This window comes from Spea bombifrons, chromosome 5 (genome assembly GCF_027358695.1).
Source record: "Spea bombifrons isolate aSpeBom1 chromosome 5, aSpeBom1.2.pri, whole genome shotgun sequence".
Lineage (NCBI taxonomy): Eukaryota > Metazoa > Chordata > Amphibia > Anura > Pelobatidae > Spea > Spea bombifrons.
The window spans coordinates 76,645,356-76,668,074 of NC_071091.1; the positions used below are offsets into that span (position 1 = coordinate 76,645,356).

A 22,719-nucleotide genomic window follows, 5' to 3' on the forward strand; every position below is an offset into this window, starting at 1 on the left:
CTAATGTAGTATATAACTAGCAATATACCAGAAATGTCCTTTTTTTAAGTTAAGGTTGTTTTTTCAATAAATTATTTGAGATGCTTAGAACATTCTGCCGTAAGAACTAGTGATACGGGTTAACCTCTCGCTACAATACTGAAATAATGTAAGACTGGTTACACATACACACATACATGCACAATATTATGATACATTACAATACAAATTGAAACATCGGTGCCTGTACAAAATGATATAAACATAACTGTACATAGTGGTTTATACATAAGAATGTACAAAATTGAGATACCATCAGGCTGTGAAATACATAAGTGAGGCACTTATATCACATAAAACATTTAACGTTAATAATAAAAATGTTACTAGAAAAGAAATATTGTTACTATCAAAGGATTATGGGGTCCTAGTTTGTCCAGGAGTGCATTTTAACAGATACACAAGCCAAATCTGTACGTCAAAAATAATACTTTTATGTGATCAGACTGATGACCTCATGGATATCTTGACCGTCTGTCCCTTATGTAGGTAGGTTTTTGTTGGTGTGTCATTTCACTATATATTTTTAGTATATATTCCCTAGAAACATTTTTCCATGGTCTGCTCTTTTCCTGAAAGGGTTACGGTTTCATTCTCCTTGTGGTTTAGTACCTCTATTTCTTTTCAAAGTCTTGAGCCGAGTCTCCATCATTATTGTTCCTATTGCTCAGAGTCTTCTGCATTCCATTGGCGCAGTCTACTGCATTTGTAAAGCATGTCCTTCAAATCACCTTCACATTTTCAGCTGTTTTTTGGCTTTAAAATCCATTCTGCGCGAGGGTTCACATTGTACACATCCAACATATAGGTATCTGGATCCAGGCAATGCTCTCCTAAGATAAACATAGGCAAAGGTCATTAGTGAAGACTAGGAAACATAAACCATTGCTATAAGACACTGGTGAACCATCTCCACCCAAAAAATACATATATAATATATATATATATATATATATATATATATATACATACCGGTATATTAGTCACTAAGTAATTCTAGTATGAGGTCTTTTATACTATTTATGGAATCTAAATAGAAAAACAATGATAGTTGAGCTATTAGGCATTTACTAGTTTTTAATGAACCTGTATAAAGGGAGATAAATAATATTTTCTTAAAACTTCCAAAAAAGGACCTCATTGTTTAAGTTTTATAAGCAATTGCCAAGAAAAATCAATAAAATAATTCAGTACCTAAATAGTGCTGACACTAGTGCTGGTCCAATATGAACTATCGACCAGTAGAGTACTATCAATCAGTCAGTTGACTTTATAAAATCTAATTTGCTGATATTCTCTCATATTTATCCCATGCCAGTACACATGATGTAAGTTCTATGGAACCATTTGGTATACCATGCTTACCTATATTTCCTCCTATTTCATATAAACTTTGGTTGTTTATTCTGTCACTGTCTGGTGTTCCGTTACTACAAAGAAGAAGACAAATTATAAAACGTTATAATAATGTGGACAAAAATGGGCAGATGATTAACACCTTTTTTTATCAAGCTGCTGGAATACCTCTCTCATCTGCCGTCAAATTGTATGTTAATCTAATATAAAACATATTCAACGTAATTATTTCTCAAGTTACAGGACAAGAAGGAAACTCGCACAAATAGTTTCTAGGCACACGGAAGAAACACACTCTGGCGAAATGATGCTAAATTAACACAGAGCGTATCAAAGTAACATATCTAGTAGAACTTATCTTTTTTTTTAAATCGAAATTGAAAAAGACATACACCGAACACTGTGATACCAGATTTATATTACACATAATAAAGGTCACTCTGTAGGTTATCCAAAATAATTGAAATGACTACTGTTATTAAACCTGTCATTTTGAAGGAAATGTAAAAATGTGGTCCTCTTCACACCTGTTTTCGCACTGAAACCTTGCCAAGATGTCTTTGGCTTTCGTCCGACTGTTCAGCTGGATCGCCATGGAAACCTTTGAGTGCAATGGAGCGTAAACTCTTATCACTCCTTCAGGTACATCACAGTGCTGTAATACAATAGCAAAGCACAACTGTGATAACTAGCACGGGGACTGGTATAACTTAATCAGGTCTTCTCAATCATCGCGGATGCCATGTATTACATCACTTTACATTTCATTTACAGAACGCCAGAAGAACAATAATCTTATTTACATTTGGAAAAAAAATGAGTAGCTTTTATGATCCATTTTGTTATTTTTTTGTTGGATATGTTAGATGCCTAGCCCACTATAAAGCAGCTTCTCATATGTTTAGCGAGAACTTGACATGTATGCATGTGATGCTGGTCAACAAGCTACATCTGGGCATAAGTACTTACATTGTATACTTAAACTCATAGTATTTCATTTCCTCCTATTTGTTCAGGTTACATATACAACTGACGTGCAAAATCCTGTTTATATTAGTTACTCAAATATTCTTTGGAATTTATTTAAGCCAGCTTTGGAAAAGTACTAGAAAAACTATTTTTTAGAAAAAGTTTTTTTTTTTTTTTTACTATGCCTTTAAATTACTTTTCACATTTGATTATTCTTTCTTGTCCTTTTGTTGGTCAATGAAATAATCTCATTAATTAAGTTATCCACAGCAGGGAATAGCTACATTATAAATGAGATCAAAGTAGGTTTAAATGTATTGTGTAAAGTACCTATGAATGAAAGGGGAGATTATCAGGTTGTAGGTTAAATGAGGCTGCCATCGTTCTACTTTGTAAAAAGTCTGTCTATCGGTGCTAAGAGAACAATAATAAAAAAAAGTTCATTGAAGTAACATGGCCTTTTCTGAATATCAGCCAACAGTACCTCACGTCTTTCAGGTCTTTCTCTTTCCATTGTCTTCCTCCGTAACAGCTTCCTTACACTTTTATCGAAAATTAGCTGCTTTTTGTTATTACTCAAAGCTGCGTCATTCATTTTACGAACTTGAGAAATTAAAAAGGATGGAACCTAGGTCAACACAGGGAAAAAAAACAAATAAAACACATTAGTGGAGGTCCTTCTACAACGTGTCTGTCTTCTTCTGTATATATGCCACCCAGCAATTTTAGCATAACATAAATTTTCAGTTGGTTACTACATGGGATGCTAAAAGTAACTTATTAACAAAATAATCAGCCAAGTGATTATAGATAAAGACGTATAGCGGATGTATGCAGAGATAAGCAGCCAAAACCCAGACACATGGATTACTTTATTGTAAGGGGACAACAGTTGGGAGCTGTTCGTTTGTACGAATTGGCAGCTTTTTAAAGCAAAAGGCTCTATTATTTTACATCTGGCTATGTTTAAAAGTAAATATTATTATGAAAAGCTTAAGTTTGATGTACCAACAGGAATTAAGAGATTCCACTCAATGGACTATTTACAGTATTTAGTACAGTTTCCTTTAGGGTTATCCCACATACATATCCTGTAGGCTTTAATATGAAAAAAATATGTGGATATGGAGCGGTACAACTGGATAACCATAGACAAATATGTACAGCTACATAAGCTTTTAAGACCTCAGATGTCTCTTCTTCTGATGGAATTCATGTGTCTTGTATGTGTGAGGACAAGAGGTCATAATCTTAAAGTAGTAGGTCAGAAGCTTAGATGTAATGGAAGAAAGTTTTCCTATGATGACAGTGTGATAGGTTAGTGGTAGGTTAATGGAACAACCTCCCAGCGGTAGTGGTCGAGGCTAATACAGTGAGGGAATTTAAACTTGCATGGGATAAGGATATGGCTATTCCTAATCTAGGACGAGACCAAGGACTGATTGAGGATTGAGTCTTCACAACAGGATTAATGGGCTGAATGGTTATTATCTGTCCTCAAATTCTACGTTTTCTATATTTTTCATCTGATCTGAAGAAGGGACTTGTGAGCAGGGCCGGACTGGCCCACCGGGATACCGGGAAATTTCCCGGTGGGCCGGCAGGTCCGTGGGCTGGGCGGCCCGCAGACTTACCCTGAAGACAGCCGCTGAGCGGCTGCAAATGACATTGAAGGCCTCCCTCTGCGCCAGGGACGGGCTGGGCAGGGGGGCAATTGCCCCCCAGGCTGCCCGAAATCTAATCAAAGCGGCCGCTGGGTGCTGATGCGGCCGGCCGGCATCAGCACCCAGCAGCCGTGTGCGATGGCCGTCTAGTGATGGGAGCAGCGTGAGGGGTGAAAGCTCCGCCCCCTCGCACTGACCTTTCACCCCTCACGCTGCTCCCATCACTATGCGGCCATCAGACTGCTGGGAATGTAATCTAAACGGCCGGTGCGTGCTGATGCCGCCGGCCGGCTCTGCTTTAATACTTTTTTTTTTACTTTATATGGCAAGCCGATCCAGCTTACCGTATAAATAAAAAAAAGTGTTAAAGTAGCTCCGGCCGGCGGCATCAGCACGCACCGGCCGTTTAGATTACATTCCCAGCAGTCTGATGGCTGCATAGTGATGGGAGCAGCGTGAGGTGGAAGCTCCGCCCCCTCGCACTCAGACTGCTGCAGCACCGGATGGCTGGTCAGTGACATCCTGTCAGCATAAAGGAGAACAGTGTGGAGCTACCAGAGGACGGAAGTCAAGAGAAGTAGGTGAGTAAACCAATGTATTTTTTGTACTGTGTAATATTTTTCTGTATTTGTTAAAAACAAAAAAAATCGGCATGTGTGTTGATGTAAGTGTGACCCCTATATGCTCCTCTGCCCCATGATATGCCTTTTAACCCCCTTTATGCCACTCTGCCTCCAGAAATGCCTTATACCCCCCTATATGCCACTCTGTCCCATGATATGCCTTTTAACCCCCTATATGCCAGAGCTGCATATAGGGGTATAAGGCATTTCTGGATGCAGAGTGACATATAGGGGGTCAAAAGGCATATCTGGAGGCAGAGTGGCATAAAGGGGGTTAAAAGGCATATCATGGGGCAGAGTGGCATATAGGGGGCATAAGGCTTTTCTGGAGGCAGATTGCCCCATGATATGCCTTTTAACCCCCTTCATGCCACTCTGCCTCCAGAAATGCCTTATACCCCCCCTATATGCCACTCTGTCCCATGATATGCCTTTTAACCCCCTATATGGCAGAGTGGCATATAGGGGGTTAGAAGGCATATCATGGGACAGAGTGGCATATAGGGGTATAAGGCATTTCTGGATGCAGTGACATATAGGGGGTCAAAAGGCATATCTGGAGGTAGAGTGGCAAAAAGGGGGTTAAAAGGCATATCACGGGGCAGAGGGGCATATAGGAGGGTTGAGGCATATCAGAGAGGCAGAGTGGCATATAGGGGGTATAAGGCTTTTCTGGAGGCAGAGTGCCCCATGATATGCCTTTTAACCCCCTTTATGCCACTCTGCCTCCAGAAATGCCTTATACCCCCTATATGCCACTCTGCCCCATGATATGCCTTTTAACCCCCTATATGCCAGAGTTTCATATAGGGGTATAAGGCATTTCTGGATGCAGAGTGACATATAGGGGGTCAAAAGGCATATCTGGAGGCAGAGTGGCATAAAGGGGGTTAAAAGGCATATCATGGGGCAGAGTGGCATATAGGGGGCATAAGGCTTTTCTAGAGGCAGATTGCCCCATGATATGCCTTTTAACCCCCTTCATGCCACTCTGCCTCCAGAAATGCCTTATACCCCCCCTATATGCCACTCTGTCCCATGATATGCCTTTTAACCCCCTATATGGCAGAGTGGCATATAGGGGGTTAGAAGGCATATCATGGGACAGAGTGGCATATAGGGGTATAAGGCATTTCTGGATGCAGTGACATATAGGGGGTCAAAAGGCATATCTGGAGGTAGAGTGGCAAAAAGGGGGTTAAAAGGCATATCACGGGGCAGAGGGGCATATAGGAGGGTTGAGGCATATCAGAGAGGCAGAGTGGCATATAGGGGGTATAAGGCTTTTCTGGAGGCAGAGTGCCCCATTATATGCCTTTTAACCCCCTTTATGCCACTCTGCCTCCAGAAATGCCTTATACCCCCCTATATGCCACTCTGTCCCATGATATGCCTTTTAACCCCCTATATGCCAGAGTGGCATATAGGGGTATAAGGCATTTCTGGAGGCAGAGTGGCCATGATATGCCTTTTAACCCCCTTTATGCCACTCTGCCTCCAGGAATGCCTTATACCCACTATATGCCACTCTGTCCCATGATATGCCTTTTAACCCCCTATATGGCAGAGTGGCATATTTGGGGTTAGAAGGCATATCATGGGGCAGACTGGCATATAGGGGCCATAAGACATTTCTGGAGGCAGAGTGGCATATAGGGGGTTTGAAGGCATATCAGGGGGGCAGAGGTGCATAACTCGGGAGTAGGTTGTCAAATGAAAGGAAATAAAAACCAAACATGTCTCAATCATAGCTTTTATTAAATATGGAAAAAAATAGTCTACATGAATTAATAAAGAAATAAAAGTTTCTTACCAGAATATCGTGAAGAATAATGTGATCAGTGTTTTGTTCCACTGAATAAAATGGAACTCTTTCATCTAAAAATGTTCGCAGTAGTAAATGTTTTGATCCCATTATGTGTAATGTATTTCATTTATTAGGGCCTTTTAACACTTTTGCTTTCTGGCATTTTAATACAAATAATGAGATAAAAAGAATGGCACATATATATAGGTATGTATAAGGGGTGCGTGTGGGTATAAGAGCTTCACCGTGAGATAAACTATATGGGGCTGGTCTCCAAATTTTTCCAGGGCTGCTTTTCGGTCCCAGTCCGGCCCTGCTTGTGAGGTCTCAAAAGCCTATGTTACTTTACAGCATTTTCTGGGTTGGCCCAATAAAAGGTATTACCTTTGATGAAAGACTCCATCTGAAGAGTTTACATGACTGTTAGTATGTGTTCATGCAGTGAGTAGCACAGCGCATCAACATAAAACAGACAAAGCCACAAAGCACTGTCAAGGATTTGCAGCTGTTTGCCTCTAGAAATGCCCTTTTTCTTTGAAGTTGTCTAGACAATACATGAATAAGACTACTGTTATCCATAACGTAAAAATAAAAAGACCCATAAAGCCAACGCTGCCTTTGGCATTCAGTTCAGCTGGTCTGAGTCAATATTTAATTATATTAATATTTAGGGGATTTACAGGTTTCTGAAAAAAAAAATTGCTCAAAGTTTTACCGCAACCCTATGTAGAATTCAAGGTAAATTGCCTTAAAGGGATAGTCCAATGCACAGAATGCACTTAAACTGTACATGCTAATATATGTGTATATATATATATATAAGGGGTAGTAGAAGTATTGTTAAACACTCATCTACACACACCAGACAAGCCAGAAGGCTTGCTTTTCCCTCAGAAATCTCATGGTGCTTTCACAACCACAAGAGAATCCCTTGTGGTTGTGAAAGCACCATGAGATTTCTGAGGGAAAAGCAAGCCTTCTGGCTTGTCTGGTGTGTGTAGATGAGTGTTTAACAATACTTCTACTACCCCTTAAATTTAAGTGGAAGGGTTTCCATCACCTTTTACCCACCATAACTTATGTAATGATATTTCTTAGTTACCCCAAGCCTCATACTATTAAGCCAGTATCCCAACCTCATGCTGACGAGTCCCATGAAGGACGAAACAGCTGTCCATGAGTGGTGATCTGGCTATTGTACCTCTTCCTGAGTTTTGTCTAAAGGCTGTCTTGTACAGCGGGCAATTACTTTCAAGGAATCCATGTATAAAGTGGATATAGAGGCAAAGGTGATAATTGTTAACCTTGTTTGCATGCGCCTACCCAGAATCCCTTGTGGTTGTGAAAGCACCATGAGATTTCTGAGGGAAAAGCAAGCCTCCTGGCTTGTCTGGTGTGTGTAGATGAGTGTTTAATAATACTTCTACTACCCCTTAAATTTAAGTGGAAGGGTTTCCATCACCTTTTACCCACCATAACTTATGTAATGATATATATATATATATATGTCATCAAGGTGTTTTAGATATATGCTTACCCCAAGAAAATGTGTAGATACAAGTTGCGTACCTACTGAAATTAGTGAGGACACTGATCAGTTGTCCTAAGAAGATGACATGATCATCATAGATAAGAGGTTATATTCTAAAACTAGAGAGATTCTTAGATGTAATGCAATTCAATTTCACTTTACTGAGAAGGGGCGTAGGTAAGTGGAACGGTCTCCAAGCAGAAGGGGTAGAGGTTAATACAGTAACAGAATTTATATGCATGGGACAGAACAGCAGGGAAATATGGGCAGACTGGATGGGCCAAATGGTTCTTCTCTGTGTCAAATTCAATGTTTCTTATGGTTTTATTGCTAGTGTCTTCAAACAGGAGATAAAAGGGGGAAGGTTATGTGAGCGACCAAAGTGCATCAAACAACACTTAACCAGTTTTAGTAAATGATATAGCGCACTAAAACAGAATGACATACAAGACACGATTCATGTTATACTCAGAGTTATGTTTCTGTCATTTGATACAGACCCTTAAAAATGTGATATTATAAAGCTAAACAAATATAACCATGAACTTCAAATGTTTATACACTTGGAAGCTTGTTACTGTTTTACTAAATGAAAACATACATCCCAACAGTCTTGGTTTTCATAGGACAGATTTTTTTTTTTCATAGGACAGACCAGATTTTGGGGCACTGTCCCAATGTCACGCTTTTACAGTGATGATCATGGACTAGTTGGGGAGATCCTCTGTTGAGCATACTGTTGAGCTCCCACGTGGCTTCCTCGCTTCTTCTGGATTGCTCAGCCAAGCCAACCCAAATAATAATTAATGGATATGACTTTGGACTCCTCAATTACCTTTTTCCTTAAAGTTCCTTCAAAGCAAGATGTTAAACCACAGTTGGTGAAGAAGACACTTAGGGAGCCGCAAAAGAGTTACATTTCAATGGCAAATCATCCACTGTAAAATGACCTTTAACATTGTATATGATGTAATCATTTTACATTCATTATTAACATTATTTAATTGAATACCATATTTGGCGAAAACATTATAAAATACGTTGTAACTTTAGATAAAGAATGTTGAGTGAAAGTTGCACAAATAGAATTGTGTGAATCAGACCATTTATGAAACTGTGTACTTTACTTCGTTTTTGTAAATCCCACTTAATCCCGCGTCGTGCCATTGTTCAGGTCTATCAAAGTGTTTAAAAGTAAGGCTGAGTTGTATAATTCAGAAATATAAACCAACACTGGATTAAAGGGGATTTTCTCATGTGATATACAATTACAACCACTTATCCCAAAGCGCCAAAGTGGCTCCGGGGACCTCTCTGGACAGCGTCATACTGATATACTGATCAGACCTTCGTGGTTCATATCAAGAGTTTTTGTATATAGATTTACACCCCGTTTATTGTATATTTCACTGACCTTGTGTGCAAATCATATCATATATTAGGTAGGGGCAAAATTAGACCTTATGGTCACAATGACCCATTCGGAACATCTTGAAACTTTAGTTTTTCTCCCTGCGCTTAAAATATGGGTTCCAGTAGAAATGTGCTGATTCTTGGATATTACCAAAAAAACATCTTAAATTCCTCAAGTAAACTCATGTCATAGTGTTTACAGATTAAGCAAACTTTGTAATAAAACTCCTTAACCTCATGTTTTTATAATCTACAGAAATGATTATCCCTATTAATATGTTGCTCAACGTAGATTTGCCACTTTTCCCAAATCCTACATTTTGTAATTTTAGTGATTTTACAGATTAAAATAAGCAAAGTATATGTAGAAAACACTTTATGTATAAAGGTATCTTTCTTTTTCCCACGTTCTATATGGTTATTCTTCCTGTAATCTCTGGTTTATGGTGTTGATTGGTTCAAGCAGTCTTTATAAGGGTTGGCGAGTAAGAAGGAGAATATTTCAGGGCAGGAATTTGATAAGATAATGTTGGCTTTGCCACTTTTGAGACACAGATCTCAGCTTTAAAGTGTTGCATTTTTTAAAAAGAATATCTCCAAAAAACAATTACAGCAAAGATACAGAGAGTTTCAGGTAATTAGTGACTTCTTTAAATAGGAAATGTATTTCAATTAAGAATATAAAGTAATTATATATCATTGTCACGATTTTATATATTCACAAAAGGTTAATTTCCCTTTTTGCAATTACATTTCGTGTACAGAAGGATCATACTGCTGTATGATAAAGGTCCTCTGAGTAAAAAAATAAATCTTGGAATTTGAGGTCATCCACAATTACATTACAAAAACTGCTTGGCCACCCTTGTCGTGTATCACTTATGTTAAAGTCTTTATTTGTACATTTGGATACATTTTGTTTAATCAGTAGTGCACACAACATTTACACCATAGTTGCATTTTATAAGAAGTAGTCCAAAAAGATGTTTTACAGAAATGGAACTGAAAGGGTTAATGAATCGTCATAAAATTAAATTAGTTAATGTTAAAGTGAGATTTAAGATTAAAATAAAGATTTACTAGATTTAGATAAGCATTTTTCTTACAATTTTAAGATTGGGACAGAAACTTGGTTTCCAAACTCATTTCAAGCAGGAGTCAGTCTGTGAAGGACCCCAGACATAAAGGTGCCAAGCGCAAGTTGGATTAAGATAAGGAGATGTGGAAGCTTGTTTTAGGACTAACTTGTAATTAGTTCTTAATTGTTAGATGAGGACAAGCTATTTACTAAATGACACAGAGGTGATCCTTCCTAACAGCACAGTTTTTGGGTCTTTTTAAGCGCTGGATATTAGAATGCCTTCCAAATAATCCTCTACATGAAACCCATTAAACCGTATTGAGCAAAACCTCAAAAAAGCCTTTCCTTGTAATAGGCCTTTCCTGGTAATAGGCCATATTCCCATAATTAATGTAAGGAATTAGAAACATTTAACCTACAGAAGTGACAAAGGCCTTTTAGTACAATGCTAACTCACTATTGCACTTTGAAGGAGGAACACTCTACTCATAGACCAAAAATAAGGGGATCACTCCCAGCCATAAAACCAACATGCTGGGTTATACCTTGGGTTATGTGTTAAAATAATAATTGCTGTTGAAATATGGCCTTGTCACCTAAACAAGTAATGGAATGGTCATGATCATTGATAAGACCACTTTTTGAACTTTACACCAGAATCACTTTTTATATAAATACGCTTTTATGCCATCCAATTGGTTTTCTTTATGCTTAAATACTTCTCACTCAATGTAAACTTAATCTGAAGCATGATTGTCTATTCATCTTAAAATGTCAAATGGCCGTTAATATTCAAGGAGTCACAAAGAGCTAAACATAATAAAAGTGTATGAACAACCAAATTAGCATATGCAATTCTATATGGACAACTGCAGTACGTATCTGAGATATCTTGGCGTCTTATTCTGCCCATAATAGATGTTTTGTTTCTGAATAACTTGCACTTACATAACCTTAGATCTTAGTTTCTCTGTTGCTCATTGTATTACAAGCAAGATTGCTGGAGGAACCCACATGGACTATTAGAGTCTTGCCTACTGCATACTAATGATTAACCCCTGGAATCCCAAATAAGTCTACCACATTGGGTCTGCATTCATAGTAAATTATCTGACATACAAACGGTTAATCTCTATGGCATTCTGTACATTCTAGTGAAGACCAACGTTTTATTGTCGATTGTCCATTAACTTCTAATGCATAAGGTTAATATACATTGCACTGTTTTTCTTCTGAGTCTCAAATGTACTCCTTACACTATTTCCTCTTCAGAATGATTTACTTTTGCGTTAGTAAATAATCCTTCACACACGTCTGGCTTTGTGATCATATAACCCCCCCTGACTTGCGTTATATATATGATACCACTGTAACTTTGTAACTTAAAATGACATACATTGATTATGAATCTCAATCTTTGTCACGAACAGATTTAGCTGTTCTATGGTTCATTAGTCAGTAACTGCCTGAACGACTGTGGGAAGAGTAAGTTCCTGCAACTTGTGATGTTAGCCAAGAGGAAAAAATGCAGCACAAGGGCTTTTAACCCCTTAAGGACAATTGGCGATCCCTAAACCCATTGAAAAAAATGCATTTTGAGCCCGTACATGTACGGGCTTTGTCATTAAGGGGTTAAGCTGTGGTGATGTCTGATAGGCTAAACGTTGCTTTACATTTCCTTTATTTATGGTACATCACTTATCTAATCAGCCTAGAATGCTTAGTCTGTATTTTAACTCTTTGTAATGTTTTGGCATGGACAATGCCTTGTCCTGATGAAGGTTTAGATCGTATCAGAGACCGTAACACTGAAAACTATTCTTTCACCAAAATAATTATGTCCTTTGAAAGGTCCTCGGGTTTCAAGTATTTTCCCAAACAAGTTGAGGTGCTTTGAACTGGTCTGCAGACAGATGGGGAAAATTAGCTCTAAAAACAAGGAGTTAGAGCGTAGGAAGTATTCAGTAACGTAGCCTCAATTGATCATTCCACTCACATAGTCACATTCAGTTTAGTTTGTTATATTATATCCTTGATTTATCTAAATAAGTCTGTTTGACATTACAGGGTCTAATTGTATAAGTGCTTTGAAAAATATATCATTTAGATTAATGAAAAAAAGGATTCCGTAGTATCCATAGCTTTTTGCACATTATAACATTTTGTGTTTATAGTTCTAAGCCTTACATTTGTAAAGGCCCAAACATGTGGCAGTAACCCCGTATGTCTTACACACACCGCCACAACAATATCAGCCCTTAAAATAAGTATAACCCACTACACCTAATTCACCAAATTAAAGTCAGTTACGCTACCGCCACATAGACGTCAGCAAGCTTATGTCATGGAGGCTGAAGCTTTGATTGATCAATTGAGGTACCAAGTTGTACCATTTTATGACATTGGCACCCAAATTTCATACATGCTTCTGGGTCACTGATGTGAATAGGAAGCTGCTTGGTGCAAAGCAAGAACTTGTATTTATGTTTATGCATGGAATGACGGTGTCCATAGCAGATGACTTGTCTGCCGACTTTATGACATCATTATTGTGTTCTGCACAGTACTGGAAACACCCAAAAGTTATAGCTGGCATTGAAAAACCACAGGTCAGCAGGGCTGATTTCCTAAAATAAAAGTTAACAGGGCATAAGATTTTGGGTCCTTCTGTAGGCCCAGGTCCCACTTGCTTGTCGGGTTCTCATGCTATAAAGTGTTATCACTCAAATGCAAACTTTGCTAGGATGGTCCTTAAAGGAACTGGGTAGTCAACCTGACATAACCCTGCTAAAACTCAGCTTTGGGAACCAGACAGAATATTTATGGCGCCAGCTTGGAAATGATTTTGAAGCCAAGGATTGATGCTTCCATAGATAAAAGCTAGTAGGATTTTGGAAGCCATAGAATCTTGGCTCCTGGAATCCTTCCAGTCCTGACCGGGCCATTGAAAAAAAGAAAAGATAATTTTCTGATTAAAAAAAAAAGTATACCTCCTTACACTCATAGTAATTAACCATTTTCTCTTGGCCAGAGGGAATTATTTAAGATTCAGCACAGACACTAGAATTCTTTATTTCTTTATGTTTGGGAGTTAGTCATGCAGGTCTAGTCAATTACCCTGTAATTAAGACTGAACACTTCTAGCCAGGGGCTGATATTTTGTGGCCTGTTAGCTCAACCAACAAGAGATAACACGGAAGGCAATATAAATGTGGCATTCTAGACCCAGTTGTTTTAAGTATATTTGTGCATTGCGTTATAATGGTGCAGTCACCACAGTAACCAGGGCAATGGTGAAGATAAATAGAAATTGTGTTATTCTGTAACACTCCTAATATAAATCTGAGGGATACCACCTAACGGTTTGCAGGCTGGCAGGATGTTTAGCTCTACATCTGCAGGGCTACAACCATCTGCTGAACAAAATTATGTTTATTGAATGTCCGTATTAACCCCAGTCCAAACATTCTTCAGAAAGTGTGCTACCAAGAATGATTTGATTTGTAAAGAACACTAAAACCACCGACACAAAACATAAATACAGGAGCTAGAAAGTAAACATCCTCTGCTATTTTCTTAAGTAACCTAGCCGTGAAAGCCAGGCTTCCACAGGCGCTTCCAGCTGTCTTGCATCTGCAAGTTAATATTCCAAATTTCCTGATCACTGCTAGAAGCATCATGTTCCAGGCCAGGTGCTACATTTCTGGGGCAAGGGTTTTCACACTGCCCCCCATCTCATTGAACTTCTTTTTTTTTACAATATGTCAACACAGTCATTAAAGCATTTTAAACGTCAGCTCCTTTGTAGTGTGATCTGCAAACATACAATCATGACATATGTTCCGTTGTTCTTTCTCAGTGCAGTTGTAGTAAAGTAGGAAAAGTACACAGGTAGTATGCATACCAAGGCTGTTTGATGTTTTCTAGACTGGTGGTTGGAGTTCAGCTGTGAAAATACCGGTACTTAAAATTAGGCATCTGAGACAACCCGGATAAAAGGAATAGCAACCTCAAAATAATGAATTCTGTATAGTATAAAGCAGCCATATAGCTTATCAACCATTCCACCCAACTCCAGGGGTTATTATCAATAATATACACAATAAACCTGAATAACTGTGAATGCAGCACTCCTTTTTACTGTAAAAGCCTTCAGACACTTCAGGAAGAAGGCAAAACCTCCAGTTGAGGAGGCCACCATAGTATTTTACAATGTGAATTTTTTTGCAACCCTTTCAAGGGCTAAATTTGTGGCTAGTTTCATTCAAGATAAAGGTGAACTTGACTTGTAGGAAATTATTAATGCTTGGAAAAATATTATCTTTAGTACTAATTTGTATATCAGAAGACACATATACTTTATTCTTATAAGCAAGATTTCACGTACAATTATTAATTATTCCCCAGTTCAATAGCTTAATGTATGTTTGGGTGATGGTTTTAAACTGGCGAATTTACCCATATTCAACCAAGTATGGTTGTAGCAGTGTGATGCGTTTGGACATCATAGTAAGTGGTCCATTGTGGGGAAAACAGATCACCATAAAAACCAAGGGTGCGTAATAATCAACACCTAAAAGTTCAAAGATTATTTTCTTATTGATCATTTGATGGGCTGGTTATTTCTTTTCTTTGTATTGGGGGTAACAATCTATCCCATATATATCAGGATATATATATATTAGAACATTCATAAGGTAATATCATTTTTAACTTTGCCTCGTTGTCATGACCCTCTATGAGAGATTACCTCCAAGGCATTTTACACATATACCTGCTCTCAGAAAAGCAGGTTTTTGCAAACAGAAGTTCAACAAAGCAACACAGGAAATGAAATTTGGTATGAATGGGAAAAGAGCCCTGGAGAGGAACTAGAGCCAGACGCCTGAAGACATGCTTGGAATTCTACATCTAAAGCTATATAAATATTCAAATAAATTAAAATATATACATAGCGATATCAAGATAATAAACCACAGGAGGAAGACTCCAAAAAAAAATAAAACACACAATACTACAGTGTTTCTAACAACTGGTGAGGCCATTCATTCCATGTTAAGAAAATCATGTCTGAGAATAATCGTTGTTAACTCTTGCTTAAAGTATCAAACATTCTAAATGTTTAAAATGTACTATTTCTCAAGGCCCTTAGTGTATTGGAAGGAGGTGATTCTCTATGACCTACAAAGTTCTACGGGTTTCTATTTTTATTATAGCTGGGTTTCAACGCTCAATGGCTGCATGTGAGTGGGGTCAAGTCAGGTAGGTAGGGTTGGCTGCATACACGGGTTTGGGCTAGCGTACAGTGGACTATCGAAGGGGTGAGAGTGGAAGGAGCTGAGTCAAAGAAGGGAGAATCTGGAGAATAATGTAGGAAGGGTAGCCCATACAGCCAAGCCCCATAAAGAACACGGACTGCTGAGTAATATGATGTGACTTCTGTTCTGAACCCACATATTACTGTTGCTTACCTCACCTCAAACTACGCATCACCTTCGTTCTCTTTAAAGGATGTTTATTGTACTCAACAATCAAAGAACAAAAGGCTGTGGGGGGAAAGCAAGTGGTAACATCCACACAGCGGGTTATCTTCAATTTTTCTTTTGCTTTTCTTACTACCTATGGTTTTAATTGCTTAGAAGAAGGACACAAACTGAAAAGTATCTTTGAATATTCCATATAGGTCCTAACTTTGTTAAAAATATGGATAACTAAAATGTAGCTGTTATTTATTGATTTATGTCGTATCATCATATTCTGTAAAGCTTTACAATGGGTGACAAGTAGTGTAGCACATAACAAGTAGGACATACAGAACAATGCTTAGGTAATTGTTCATAAAGATCCTTTGCTTTTATCATTCTTTCAAATGATAAAAGGTTAAAACTTGACATATATTAAAAGAAAATATGTATTGATGACTGAGCAAAGCTCCCAATAAAAGGAATGTGGTATGAAGATAAGTTATCAGAACTTAAAAGGTCAGAGGCATACATAAGCTAAAGCCAGTCAAAATAATGGAAGGAATGTGCAGATTTGCAGTTTCATGGCTCTAGGAACATGAACACAGATAACAAAACCCTACAGTTTTTTTGGCAATTGAACTGCATGATTGCTTCATAAAGTAGAGCACTAACCAGACAGGCAAGCATGAGGGTAGCAAGAAAGTAAACAGGAAAACACTGCGATCCCCGGTCAGGAAGAATGCCTGAGCGAGCCCTTTGTTTGCCTTAATGTATTATATCTTTATCTAGAGCATCAACATTGAATTTTAAACATAATTGTATTCAAAGGCACTGTGTCACTTAGACAAAATGTTAATTACAAGCTCTTGCATGTTAAGTAAATTAACCTTTTACAGATCTGTCATTTTATTATTTAATTTGAAGGTTTAATTGCGTAAAAAGGAATGTCTTATCAGTTCATGTTTTTTTTGTGTCACTTGACAAGTGTTTCCCCCAAAAATGAAAATTAGGCAACTTGCATGAATATATAATTATTTCTGAGAAGAGTTTGCACTTTTGACAGCGCTAGAAATGATGTTTCCATGTTTCATTAAATTACAAAAGTGTGACATTTAGCAGTGTATGGACAACAAGACATTTAAGTTATATTATTAACATGTTCTTTTTAAGATTGGTCCATCAGGCATGGCAGATTATCTTTATCTTGTTTGGATATATATATAACTTTAAAACATGACATTTTATCAACATTTCTTGGGAGGTTTTTAGGACAATTCTTCTCTAATAAACGTACTATAATACATTGCTTCATAATATTGTTCTAAAGCAAGAACTGTTCACGGACGATACCAAAAATCACTAACATTGTGCTAATATATAGTGATGACAGCAAAGTAACCAGGGAAAAAGAGTTAATGCTTGATTAAATACACATACATATTGTGTTTTAAATCATCAACTGTAATACTTTAAAACTGAAAACACATTATTCCCCTAACACATAAATGAATTTGTTTTCTGAATGTTATTCTACATGGTAAATCTTGTTGTGTTCTGTTTAGGTTTGTTTCCCGCTATACTGAATCTTGCCAGTAATGCCGTTATTACCACTAATGCCACATGTGGTGAAATGGGACCAGAAATGTTTTGTAAACTTGTAGAACATGTGCCAGGGAGGCCAATACGCAACCCTCAATGTAGCATCTGTGATGAGAACAGTTCCAATCCCAAAGGTAAGTTACCCATCTTCTGATATACTGTTGAGTCTATTCACCAACAAATAGTTAAATGGTTTAGTCACATGTCATTACATGCAAGCAATTCATATAGTCACTCAAATACAAAATGTAAAAGTTAAAAAGGCTGAACCCTGTAGGTGCAAAGGGGTGGACAGTGAAGTACCTCATTCACTCCTAGTTCACCGACTTGGATTTTTTGGGGGGAGGGGGGTAAATAGGGTGTTTAATATAAAGTTTATTTTTTTGTACTCAATAACCTTTCCCCCCAGTATATTTTAAACTTCATCCCAGTAAACACTAAATTATGTAGAGCATGGTGGGCTTTATACCCCAATATAGTCTATTATTACCCCCTACCCCACCACATACAGGGTAGGGGATAAAGGTGGATGGGTTGTTGACCCCCTTGCTTAATGTGGGGATCCCTGTTTCATTTCTATTATTATTTTTGTAATTAATCTTTTTTTGGTGTCTGTGTGTGTGGGAGGTTACATGTCACCCCCTGAGGCTACAAAGAGAAATTTGCAAGCTTCAGCTTATATTTACAAATCACAAGCAATCTGGGGGTTGAATTATTCTGCATATTGCTTGCTTTTTTCAAGCAATCAATGTGCAGAATAAGTTGTGTGTGTTTGAGTATGTGAGTTAGTAATAGTGCATATATGAATGAGCTGCTACAAATTAAGATTTTTTTGCCAACTTTCATGCACTCACATTGTAGTTAAAAGACCTCATTATGTGTTGTACATCTTGCTGGTTAACTGCAAACAGGCATCGTTATTTCTGTAGTATTTTGTTTACTGACCGGATCCCAATAATCTTCTCACCAAAATATATAGAAATAAAATGCTTTCTTACTCAATTTTCTATTCTCTTTCACTTGCAAGCTGGTATATGTTTTTTTATTTGTTTATTTACAGAACGGCACCCGATAACCAATGCAATCGATGGCACTAATGATTGGTGGCAAAGTCCCAGTATTCAGAATGGCAGAATATATCACTGGGTCACCATAACACTGGATTTAAGACAAGTAATTATGACACTTTCTTGTTTTAATGTTTTTTCTAGCTAAAATCTTTTTTTCCTGATTTAAAATAGCACCTTTCTGCATAGTCCTACACCTTTGCAGTTCTTTATGGCATCTATGTAGTATTTGTGGGAGAATAGTCAACTAAGGGTATGGTGTGACACCAGGGTTATTTTATCTTTTAGTTAGCACAGTTAGAACCAGATTGCCTATACCTTCACATTTTAAAATGTATGGATCAAGTACTGCACAACCCCTACTGTATTAGAAAGACCTTCATTACTCTTTAATTACAAGCATCCTGAATTAGAAATACCACACATATACCAAATGTGTAAGATATCACATTTCCAGTTCCTTTGAACAATCTAAATTACAAGCTAACCAAATAACGTCTGGATCCTTATAAATCTCACATGTACAGTCTTTGTTCCACTTGGAAGTACTCATTATACGGTCCTCTGTTTCTCTATAAATAACCTGTAAACTGCATAATATATGGACTGCTTATCTGTAGTGTTTGTGTCTTTTATCTGTGAACTTTCTAAATAGTGCATGTAATACTGTGTAGAAAAAATAGGGGCACACAACGCTTTACATTTAGTTGATAAAGTCAAAATCTCATGGGAAAAAAATATGTTTCTCTTTGAGGATTAAATATAATGATTTATGCATTTCATTAATCAGAGTGTCCTGCTGGGTGATTAAGACTGAGCCATTCAATTATTTGAAAGGAGTAAGGGTGTTTGCCTAGTAGGTTGGGCTCAGATAACAGAGCTACATCACAGATATGAACGTCTGCCTGAAAATATTATATTTTGCTAAAACTACAACTATTAAATAAGGAAACCATATTTGTAACCTGGTACTAAGTAAAATAAATAGTCACAATTCCCTTTTAATAGTGTGGTTGATCACAATCCAAGAATTTGAAAGGTAACAAAGTAAATGACATTCAAAATAATAAGTATTATTATTATTATTGTATTAGTAATACTAAATTGTTCTGTTACGTGCATGAAATGGACATAGCAGGTCAAAGATATACCTAGGATCAATACTAGAATCAATTCTCGCCAATTCTTTCCCCACCACTGTATCATAAATGCCCCAAATCCTCTTGTGTGTAAAAAATTTACTTTATTTAGGGCATAAGGACAGCTTTAGCATTTGCGACTAGGAATAATTAATTAAACCCTGTATTAGTGCTTCTCATTTTCAGTGTTGGTTAATGCATGATAAGGGGTTTACATTTTAATTCAGTTTACTTTAACCGGGGGATCCATTTGTCTGCTTATTAACCATGCCTAACCACCTTAATGAGAAAGCTAGGGTCACATCTCTACATTATCTCATTATATTAAAAAATAGATTAAATTAAGCTATATGAAAATGTATTGTTTTTTTCAAATTTGGTACGTTTTTGAAACCTCTGAGATTCCAAAGATTTATGTTATTCTACGGCTTTAGCCCAATTAAATATATCAACTTTAATGTAGGACCTCTTGAACAAACATGGCTATAGCCATTTTCCTTATTTAAGGGACAGCCATCATATGCACTTCAATTCATGTGGTTCCTTTAAATGTTCCTGTTGTCTGCTTTGTGAATACATGAGGCTAGGGTTTAGGGTTCTGTAGAATCCCCCACCCCATATGTGTTTGCCCCTTTTCCAAGTCGGGTTTTTTCTTTCCAACCCTGAACTCAGTCCCGACTCAGAAAGGCTAATGTGCCACTATATTTGCTACATTTATGCAGAAAAAAATGACATGTTATTTGTTTCAAAACAGTTGTGGTTTTCATATAATACAATGTTTTGACATTAGATACAATACAGTTCAGAAGTTTGGGGTCATGGAAATTTGTAACTGTGCTAATATAGTTGCAAAACGGGTTTTCTAATGATCAATTAGCCTTTTAAATGTAAACTTGGATTAGCAAACATAACGTGCCATTGGAACACAGGAGTGATGGGAGTGATAGTACGCCAATCAAGATATTCCATACAAAATCAGCTCTTTCCATCTGCAATAGTCATTTAACAACATTAACGACGTCTGCACGGTATTTCTCATCCATTCCATGTTATTCTAATAGACAAAAATGTATTTTCTTTCGAAAACAAGCAAGTTGGTAAGTGACCCCAAACTTTTGAACGGTTGCGTGTATCCATATTAGATATATGTTTTATCTCTGTTATCTCAGTCCAATCATCTAGACGACAAACTAGGTCCTCATCATGCTACCTTGCTGTTAAACGCAGAATGTCTAGTCTAATTAATGGAGTGGACACTCTGACTACTGACTCGAGGAGATTATTTCATTAGATAAACAATACTTTATATCATCGCAATGTCCCATTTAAAATAATGCATCCTAAATTTGCATACGTGTTTGCATGTTATCCCTACAAGCTTTAAGGTATTCATGCATAAATCTACTTATTTGCTCTTTGTGTCAAATATTGTGCAGCAAAAAGAGACATCACTGATCTGGTAAATTTATCCTGAGAGAATCATCAGTCACGTTGCTCATCCATTATGTTGTAAAGAGACAGTTTTACAGCATGTTGCTTGACTGCCTATTATTTTCCATGGGTTTTTTCCCAGGCCACTGTCATATAGCCATTTATTTGGTGTCAAGGGTTACTTTCATGCCTTATATTCTTAGCAGTTTTATTATATATTTTTCAGCACACTGGGTGAACTTTTTTTTTCTTTAAATACTCTTAAACACTTCCACTGTATTTTCTGGGGACACATTGCATACAATATAAATATATAAGTTTGTGAAAGAAACAAAACACTCTAATAGAATTTGGATTTTAGAAGCCATTTTCCTCCTAGTGGTTGTTGCAATAAATGGGATTATAGTAAGTGGGTGGTGATGTCATTATTTAGATCCTAAAATACATGCAGAATGAGCTGTTCTCTCTTAAGTTCAGAAAGTGTTTTTTATGATGTTAAGCTATTTGTCAACACACTGCTTCTTAGCAGTTTACGCTAATCCTCTTGTATGCCTAAGAATTTTATGTGCCTTTTTACTCTGCCACCTAGTCTATTCTATGGTGTCCTGCAAGGTACAGACCAGTGAAATGTCCCATCTGTGCAACCTCTATATACATCTCTAAGGGTACCAACTGTTAAACTAAGGAAAATAATTAAGTCTGCAACCCAAAATATGTATGCCTCAGTCTGAAGACAAATATAAATCTGATCTTTGTGCTTACAGAATTTCACTCCGCTTACCTCTTCCCGTCGCACACTGTCCCACCCTATCTCGCAATGTTCACACCAGATTAATATCAGTTAGCACACATCAAGCTATGAAAGACAAAAAGTCAATCTTTTATGATAAAATAATGTACACAGAATATTTTAAATAACTTATAAGTTATTAAGCAGGTTTAAAAATAATCACCTAAAATATCTCTTATCATGTAAGTACATAAGGTACATGTTATTAGCAGCAACGGAGGGTATTAATATGCATCCCAGGATTGGTTGGAGAACTTGCGTAAATATAATTACCTTGATAGCTTGCCAATTAATTCATTGCTGTTCCATTGTGTTGTTATGGTATGCACAATTGTATGGATTTCAGGTGTAGACAGACAACTTTCAGACCAAGGTCATGTTTGACCAATTATACCATTTAGATAACAACATGGTGCCACATCTAGAACATCTAAAATCCTGTCCAGGTCGGGAACTGTTGGTCAAGCAGCACTGGGCTTAAAACGAAGGTCCCATCATAGTGCAGATGGGATGTTAGCCCACGGACAACTGGAGGAAATCGGTCCATCAGCCTTAAGTGGCTCCTGTAATCACACTGGACACTCCTTTTCTTGCCCATATGTTACAGAGAGCTATAGTGGGATGTTGTTTGGATGGCAAATTAAAATGTATAATTCATATTGGCTCGTAAGCGGTATAGCTTTAAATTGGTGCTTCTGCATGTTCTCTAAATTGAAGAATGAAACAGGCTACAGGAGAAACATAT

At 37.3% G+C, this 22,719-nt stretch overlaps 2 protein-coding genes across 2 annotated transcripts in view; one reads left to right on the forward strand and one right to left on the reverse strand.

Annotated features, from left to right (window-relative positions):
* Positions 1–656: 656 nt before the first annotated feature.
* On the reverse strand, positions 657–22,035 carry LOC128496353 (rho GTPase-activating protein 28-like). Its single transcript, XM_053465956.1, has 5 exons — positions 21,966–22,035; positions 2,849–2,992; positions 1,923–2,050; positions 1,405–1,469; positions 657–872 (listed from the first exon to the last, which is right to left on the reverse strand). Exons 2-5 carry the CDS (start codon positions 2,957–2,959, stop codon positions 781–783), a joined length of 396 nt encoding a protein of 131 aa, XP_053321931.1. The 5' UTR covers positions 2,960–2,992; positions 21,966–22,035; the 3' UTR covers positions 657–780.
* Positions 15,717–22,719, forward strand: part of LOC128497704 (laminin subunit alpha-1-like) — a 46,920-nt gene continuing 39,917 nt past the window's right edge. The window contains 3 exon segments of the mRNA XM_053467865.1: positions 15,717–15,726; positions 17,511–17,681; positions 18,608–18,720. Coding sequence (XP_053323840.1) covers positions 15,717–15,726; positions 17,511–17,681; positions 18,608–18,720 — 294 coding nt within the window.